The following is an 8,582-nucleotide window of genomic DNA, read 5'->3' as shown; positions in this document are numbered from 1 at the left end:
CAATGTGGAGGGGTAAGCACCTACAAGTATCTGGGTCTCCACCTGGACAATAAACTGGACTGGTCAGCCAACACTGACGCACTCTACAAGAAAGGACAGAGCAGGCTGTACTTCCTGAGGAGGCTGCGGTCCTTCAATGTGTGCAGCAAGCTCCTCAGGATGTTCTACCAGTCTGTTGTGGCCAGCGTCCTCTTCTATGCAGTGGTATACAGGGGAGGAAGCACAAAGAAGAAGGATGCTGGGTGACTTGACAGGCTGGTAAGGAAGGCTGGCTCTGTGGGAGCTGAACTGGAGTGCATCACTTCAATATCTGACAAAAGGACCCTGAACAAACTGATCAACATCTTGGACAATAAATGTCATCCACTCTACAGCACTATTAAAAAGCAAAAGAGCTTGATCAGCTGGAGACTTCGCTCACTGCCATGCACAACTGAAAGGCTGAGGAAGTCATTTGTCCCCAGGGCCAACTGTTCAATGCCTCACTAAAGGGAACAGGAGAGATAGACTTCTCTGCTTAGTCTGTCTGCCTCTCCACCCTCTCCATGTTTGAGTACCGACTCCCCACTACTGCTTTACTACTGCTTTACTACTGTTTTACTAATGTCCACAGCCTAATGTTTTCACTACTGTTTTACTGCTACACTGTTTTTCATGCTATATTAGCACACATGATCAATGGCTGCGGTCAGGCTTCTGCTACAATACTGAATGAATGAATGGCCCAATTCGGTAGTTGCACGATTAGAACGTTGAGTAGTTCCGGGCTCTTTGGTGAGCGGGGCCATTTCCGGTTGTACTTAGCTTAGCGTCTGTTATAGTAGCCTGGTTAGCATCGTTCATTCGTTCGCCTACAGTCATGAGCCTTTTAAGTGTGAAGGGAAAGCGGTTTACTTTTCAACGCCAAATACGTAAAACGTCTTTACACTGTTGTGTACCACAGTGTACAAATTCTTCGAGGTTTAACTCACAGTTGAGTTTCCACCGTTTCCCCGCTGATCCTGAGGTAAAGGCAAGATGGCTGGTAAAGATACTACGGGACAACTTTGTTCCTACAGAAGGGACTCGGGTTTGCAGCAGACACTTCCTCCCGGATGACTTTACCACTACCGAGGGGCCAAAACGATTGAAGAAAGGTGTCGTTCCCTGCTTGTTTTCGTGGAACAACTTCTCCTTACCAGCTCCCAGGCTTAATGTCTGGCAGCGACGTCCAAGACCCCCGTCCCCTGACATGGCCTGTGCGTCTGACCCTCCAGAAGCACCGCTGCCACCGCCGCCTGATCATACATACAGTGTGTCAACGTCAACGTCGTCTTTTGAGCTAGTAACCAAGTGTGAAGCCCTTACGCAGAAGGTCGCTGAGCTCCAACACCAGCTGGAATCCATTCAACTGCAATCTCGTTTTGGACTGCAGCACATCGTTGGATCCGATGCGGATCTCCGGTATTACACCAGGTAGGTTTATAATGGTGTCGCCTCTCTCTGCTTGGTTCAGGGCCACTTGTTAACACACTAGCATGCTTTATCCACGTCTGGACATTCTTCCTGCATAGTTGCTACTACTAGCATAAAACCAAAATCATATAATGACAAGGGCTATGTAAAAAAATAAAATGACAACTATGTACGTTATTCATTTTTTTTTAGGTGAATAGGGTTAGGCAGCCTTGATGTGTGTAGCTTAGGCTATATCTGCTCAAGGATTGATAACGTTAATAGCCTAAAGGATAAGATACCCTAGTACTTTGTTCATATAGGAAATAGAAAAAAAGATTGTTGTTGTTGTTAATAAGACTATACTGATATAGTGACAGTATAGGCCTAGTAGCCTGTCACAATAATATTTTGCAAAGTGTCATTTTCAACATTCATACTGATACTATGTGATTTGTACTCCTCTAAGCATATAGCATATTGTGATTATATTTTTGCAGATTTGCTTCCTATGAGCACTTCAAACGTTTTTGGGAGTTGGTGGAGCCAGCTGCTAAGACTAAGATGGTACGGATCACCTCTAGTAGCAGTAGCAGTGGTAGCAGTGAACCAGCCCAACCGAGAGCTACGAAGCTTGCCCCTGTGGATGAGCTGTTGCTCTTTCTGATGCACCTCTCTGCAGGTCTGGACCTGAGGGACCTCGCCATCCGTTTCAGGATTCATTCATCCACGGCCAGCAGAATAATCACAACGTGGACCCACTTCCTGTATCCTCTGCTTGGTTCCATTCGTCTCTGGATTCCACCAGAAGTGAAAGCTCATCTACCACCAGATTTTTCCTTTTTCCCTGATACACAAGTGGTCCTTGATTGCACAGATATCTACTGTCAGACTCCCTCCTCTCTCCTTCTGCAGAGTGAAGTCTACTCTACATACAAGTCGCACACCACCTTCAAGGCCATGATTGGCATTGCACCACATGGTGCAATTACCTTTGTCTCACCACTGTATGCAGGTTCAATGAGTGACAGGGAGATTTTCAGGTTGTCAGGCATCACTAAACTTCTTACACAAGAGATGGCCATTATGGTGGATAAGGGCTTCTTGGTGGACAATCTCTGCCCAGGAAAAGTGTACCGACCAGCTTTCCTGTCGAAGAACGCACAAATGACCAAAGAGGATGTCCAGAAGACACAGGCAATTGCCCGTTTGAGAGTCCATGTCGAGCGCAGCATCAGGAGGGTGAAGGAGAACAAACTATTTGATGCTGTCATCCCTCTGTCCATGTGTGGAAGCATTGACCAGCTGTTTTCTGTTGCATGCCTCCTGTCCAATTATCAGAATGGACCGCTGGTTAAGGCATGGGCTGCAAAGAAGTGAGAGCTTTAAAGTGGTTAGTTTTTAGAATTAGTTCTGTCACTTAGGCCTAATAATCAGTTCTTTCATCTAATGATCAGTTATGCAAATAATCAGTTCTTAATGGTTTAAATGTTTTATTGTTCATTTTTACAAATCTATACAACTGAACAGATTTCTGTTGTTCGTTACAAACAAGTTATTGTTATTAGTGTTTGCACAAGCAATGTTATCTTCATTTTACAAATCTATACAAGACTTGTGTACCAGAAAACAAGGCACAGGTGGCTATGTTTGCACAAGCAATGTTATCTTCATTTTACAAATCTATACAAGACTTGTGTACCAGAAAACAAGGCACAGGTGGTCATGTCTGCACAAGCAATGAGATCATCAAATGTAGAGATGTTTTTGTTCATTTTTACAAGTGCACAGGTATCACCAAATGTAGAGATGTTTTTGTTCATTTTTACAAGTGCACAGGTATCACCAAATGTAGAGATGTTTTTGTTCATTTTTACAAGTGCACAGGTATCGCCAAATGTAGAGATGTTTTTGTTCATTTTTATAAGTGCACAGGTATCGCCAAATGTAGAGATGTTTTTGTTCATTTTTACTAAACTAAAACTTGAACTGATTAAATGATTTTAAAAAGTTGAGTAATCTACAACAACAACACTTGTAAACTGAACACTGAATGTGGAACTATTGTAAGTGAACAAAGATAATTTTAAACAGTTGTAATTGAACAAAGATTATTTTAAACAAACAGACATGTAAAAATAAAAGAAAAAGTGATCTCCCCTCTCCCGTATCACTTCAGCAATCTCTGTGTCTCTGTATATTCTTTGAATGACCATGTCATCTTCTGCAAAGACAACAAAGTCACACCATTCCATGCCAGTGACAAGAAGCTGCCCCTGGACCTGCCAATAGTAGACGTGTTGCCGTTTAAGTGACATGGTGTTGCCATTTGATCGCAAGTACTTGCAGTCAACATAGCTCTTAGCATTGGGGCATTTGATTTCCACCAAGCCAAATGGAGGGTTTTCTGTGGGATCAAATAGAAGGCCATCAGGGGAATAACCTAACCAGGGAGCGTCAGGATGGATTACAAATCCACAGGGCCAATAGTTGATGTTCTTGACCCTGCTGTATTCCTCAACAGCAACTGGCTCTAGTGCCAGGCCCCTCTTCATTGCAGCGGTCTGAACCACGCCCTTCCGCATCCTCTCTGCAAGATGTTGTGCAGCACTCTCACCTCGTATGTGGCAGACCTCTTTGAAGTGGGATGACGTGACACGCTGGCTCCTAACCCGGTACCACTCAGCTGAAAGGCTTTGGTCGCGAGTAGAGGCCTCCACCTGTCTGGCTGCTTCCCAACTGGTTTGGAGGGAAACTAGATGCAGCTGTTCTTGAAGACTGCAAACAAACTGGCAGGTTGTAGGCTCCAATCTGTAATCAGCCAGGGGTAGAGGTGGTGGTGGAGGTGCATCGGGATGGTACTGGATACACCTACTGACGACGACCGGGTGCTGCATGGCAATGAGGCTTCCCTCCTGGACCTTCCCGAGGGCTGAATCGACCAGAGGGATATCAGGGCTGATTGCCAGGGTGGTGATGAGAGGCGCCAACTCCGCAGGGAAGTCAGCGTAAACCTCAGCAACTCTCAGCACATTTGGATCTGGCAGCTCCCCCTTCACCGCTTTATACAGTGTGCTCCTGTATGCAAACAGTAACATTTATTTTCAGTACAGTAATTATTTTTTTGTTTGTTCCAAGCTATTTATAAAAGTAGAGTATGTAAGTAGTTTCAGATTGATAATATATTACCTGACACCACCTCCTACGGTCCGCTGTTTTGGCTTAGCTGCCATGACAACCATGTCCCTTACGCGACCTGGTTTCACACCCTGTTAAAATGTAGTAATGATTTCAGATCAAATCTTTGCATGCCCATTCAAGAAAGACCAAACACAATGTGCTATGCAGTTCATAATACTTTCAGGGTTACCATAGTCCGTGGCTTGTGCCAGCGTTGCTCTGTCTCAGTACAGCTCAGGACAGGTGGTACAGCACTTAGGTGGAGCTGTGAATAATGCGCCGTCTGGTAAAGCAGGGCAACGTTGTGGTTGCAAAGAACCTTGCCAGCCACACAGGAACACACAGCCTCACAAAGCTGCACTGGAGTGGAGCCATCAAGGATGATCTTCATTTTAAAACAAAACAAAACAAACAGAAAATACATGTATTTAAGCCATCCATATAACCATAACCACTAACATGATATTTGAAAAAAAAAAAAAAAAGTACAGACATAGAAAAGTCCATAATTAATCATGTTTAGGCTCAAAGCTTAGGCTAAATGTACAACAAAATAACATCCCTCTGGTCCATTAATATAATCAATGTTAGATGTAACTAACGTTACAATAAACAATGTTACAGTGTCATAAGTGGAAAATATTTCACAGTATAACTGAAACTTGACATACAGTAACTAAAAATCGTTGTCACAATCAGTTTCTGGGGTTTTCAGATAGGCTATCAAGTCAAGTTTGTGGATTTTAACTCAAAGCAGTTGATCCAAAGCGCTTTACAGTCGAAGGAAGGGGGAGAGGGAGGGCGCTCACTAATTTTCGGTTCCATGTTCAAGTGCTGTATTGATTAAATACTATATAATGGCATTCAGAGGGCAACATCCGTTTATAATGCCTACATGAAAACCCCATGAACATAATTAGTGCAGAACTGGCTTGGAAAATATAACTGAACTATATAAAATTCCTACTCTGAGGTCGTGAGGTTTCTCACTCTTCCTGAGAGACCTGTGGCAGGTAGCTCGGACGCTGACTCTCCCTGTCCCTGGCTCTTTGTTCGACACTAATATGGGTATAGCATCATGTTATCATTATGAAAGCAGAACAACATTAACATTACTCATTACACAGGCAAACATCGATTAAATAAACTTATAGTCGAGAGTAAAAGCTTCCGCTAAATTAACTTCACTGCAACATAGCTGCGCTAAGCAAGGTTAGCAATAGCTAACGTTAACGTTAGTGCCACCTTCGGTGTGAGGGTCGGATTATATTTACTTACCTTCGTAATTGTCGATGTAGCTTGATATGTACATCTTGAAACCTTTCTCCCTCTTACTCCTCGGCGCTGACGATGCTGACTGAATGATGCGATGAACATCATTAATGGTGACCTTGGGAAGGTCGAGCAGACACCTTGTGTAAAACAGCGCCATCTTCAGGAACGGAAATGAGGGCGCTCACCAAAGCTAAAGCAGAAATCGTAAACGTTCTAATCGTGCAACTACCGAATTACCTCAACCTGTTCTTGACATAGTTTTTTATATTACCTTGTCTACATTATACTTTACTCTCCTATTTGTCCATATTATTTATGCTGGTCTCTAGACCTTATTCTTGCACTGTTGGACTAATGTTGGACTACTTTTTGCACCTTCACCATGACACTAACTCTCTTGAGCACCTTACCATGCACACATAACTAAAGGACTATGGTTGGACTACTTTTTGCACCTTCACCATGACACTCACTCCCTTGAGCACCTTATCAGTTCCGGCCCTGTCACTACAAGCGTCTTATGCTTGATCACCCTCAAGCACATTGGACTTTTTAAATTTAATTTATATAGTATATTTAGTATTTCGTTTTGTTTCTTCTTTGTTTCTTATCTTCTACTGTCTTTATTGTACAGTGGAGTTTAGTTATATGTTTATACTTATACTTTGTTATACTATGTTTACCATTTCTGCTGTAAGTGCATGTTGTGTGTGATGTCTGTATGCTACTGAGACCCTTGAATTTCCCCTTGGGGATCAATAAAGTATCTATCTATCTATCTACTGTATCTATCTATCTTTAGGCAAGTCCCTCCACTCGGTGGCCATATTGCAACACTTTTTGGGCACTCATCGGGCATCCTATTCGGCAGAAATGCGCGTGCGCAAGGCTTCACGACACCAACCGTGCTCCAGCTGCGAGATCACAACACATGATTGGCACGATGTCTTCTCAACACACCATTTGATTGGCTCAATGTATTCACATGTCAACATTTCGACGAGGAAGGGGTGGGATATGTGTAGACAACGGCCATATTGGCGTTACAAACTAACCCCATGCATTTCTATGGAGGATTTTTTGAGTGCTGTGTCTCCTCATTAGAAAGTCTCTGGCCCAAGGTCCAAGGCAGATGAGCTGCAGAAAGAGCCCAGGTCATATAAATTGGATGATGAATGAAAGTGGGCGCCAACCCAGCGCTGAAAAGTCAAGTAAAGCATTGTCACATGTTTGGCATCATAACGTACATGCTCCATTTTCTCTGTTAGTCACTGAAACAGAATTGCCATTCTGAGCCAAAGCTTTTGACATTCTCATTCCTGTCGCTGCTTTGTTGTTTGTGCAGTGAGTCGTATTAACATAACATTCTCTCGCTCCCCGCTCCCAAGTGTGAGAAAGTTACTCTCACAAACAGACAGCCAAAAAGATTGGCTCTAATATCTGTCAGAGGCGTGCTTTGGTCAGTGACAGTCAGCACAGGGGAAAAATGACATTTCCATTTGGAAAAGCTGTACTTTACCGGCAGGCAATATTTGATATTCTGAAAGTGGAAATGGCGTCAGTTACCAGGGGCTACTTTTCCTGTAATGCGAATTTAACAGCATATTTACACAACCTGTGACACGTATTGATCACAACAGGAGTAAGACAATTTTGACTCCATCAATCGGGTTCAATCATCATATGTTTACACACACACACACACACAAACACACACGAGACAAGTTGAAAGTGCAGTGAAACAAATGTATTTCTAATATGTGGGAAAAGAGGAGTGGGAGCCCCCAATGACTCGTTTTGGTATTCCCCCATTTTTCCCTCCTGTTTTTAGATCTTCTTTCCAGCGTTTCCAAGCCTCCAGCAGCAGGACAAGTGGGGCAGCCGTGGCCCACTGGTTAGCACTCTGGACTTGTAACCGGAGGGTTGCCGGTTCGAGCCCCGACCAGTGGGCTGCGGCTGAAGTGCCCTTGAGCAAGGCACCTAACCCCTCACTGCTCCCCGAGCGCCGCCATTGTAGCAGGCAGCTCACTGCGCCGGGATTAGTGTGTGCTTCACTGTGCTACACTGTGTGCTGTTTGTGTTTCACTAATTCACCGATTGGGTTAAATGCAGAGACCAAATTTCCCTCACAGTTGGCATTTATCCCAATCCATAAATTAGTGAAACACACTCAGCACACAGTGAAGCACAAACTAATCCCGGTGCAGTGAGCTGCCTGCAACAACAGTGGTGCTCAGGGAGCAGTGAGGGGTTAAGTGCCTTGCACAGGGGCACTTCAGCCATGCCTACTGGTCGGGGTTCGAACCGGTTACAAGTCCGAAACGCTAACCAGTAGGCTAGGCTGCCCCCCAGTAGGCCACGGCTGCCCCATCACATAGCCTAACAAAGAATTGACTTAACAAAATGTTCCTTTTGCTTTGTGGTTTGTTTATAAAGGCAAAGTTTCAATAGCAGCTGCTTCTAATAATATCTATGCCAATAGCAGCTGCTATCTAATAATTTATCTATGCCAACAAAGCTTTAAACTGACCTGCAGTTGCAGTTTACAGTAGAGAGACTGGCATAACAATCAGTGGCAGAATGCGTGCAAGAGTTGTATAAGAAACGCCCAGATTTTGGGCTTGCTCCTTGCAAAAAAGGACAGATTTAAGTGAATTAGAAAATTCACCCAGGCTGAAATGCACATTGGAGAA

General features: G+C 43.8%; 1 protein-coding gene across 3 annotated transcripts; it reads right to left on the bottom strand.

Moving 5' to 3' along the window:
- Positions 1–2,341: 2,341 nt before the first annotated feature.
- LOC121712059 lies at positions 2,342–6,038 on the bottom strand. Of its 3 annotated transcripts, XM_042096028.1 has the most exons (6): positions 5,893–6,038; positions 5,582–5,673; positions 4,805–4,999; positions 4,624–4,703; positions 4,052–4,512; positions 2,342–3,841 (listed from the first exon to the last, which is right to left on the bottom strand). In XM_042096028.1, the coding sequence occupies exons 1-6, from the start codon at positions 5,924–5,926 to the stop codon at positions 3,546–3,548; spliced, it is 1,158 nt and encodes a 385-aa protein (XP_041951962.1). In that variant the 5' UTR covers positions 5,927–6,038; the 3' UTR covers positions 2,342–3,545. The 3 variants fall into 3 exon arrangements, with proteins under 3 accessions (XP_041951962.1, XP_041951960.1, XP_041951961.1); XM_042096026.1 differs by having other exon boundaries at positions 2,342–4,512; XM_042096027.1 differs by lacking the exon at positions 5,582–5,673 and having other exon boundaries at positions 2,342–4,512.
- Between the last annotated feature and the right edge of the window lie 2,544 nt (positions 6,039–8,582).

This window comes from Alosa sapidissima, chromosome 6 (genome assembly GCF_018492685.1).
Source record: "Alosa sapidissima isolate fAloSap1 chromosome 6, fAloSap1.pri, whole genome shotgun sequence".
Taxonomy (NCBI): Eukaryota; Metazoa; Chordata; class Actinopteri; order Clupeiformes; family Clupeidae; genus Alosa; species Alosa sapidissima.
Note: the sequence above shows the minus strand (reverse complement) of the source record. Positions and strands in the feature narration are given on the sequence as shown.

Bases quoted from the DNA above. Each gene is read 5' to 3' on its own strand.
- LOC121712059 (XM_042096026.1), bottom strand. From the start codon at position 5,926: ATGTACATATCAAGCTACATCGACAATTACGAAG. The intron at 5,674-5,892 runs GTAAGTAAATAT...TACCCATATTAG, and splicing joins CTACATCGACAATTACGAAG to TGTCGAACAAAGAGCCAGGG. The intron at 5,000-5,581 runs GTAGGAATTTTA...TTTAAAATGAAG, and splicing joins AGAAACCTCACGACCTCAGA to ATCATCCTTGATGGCTCCAC.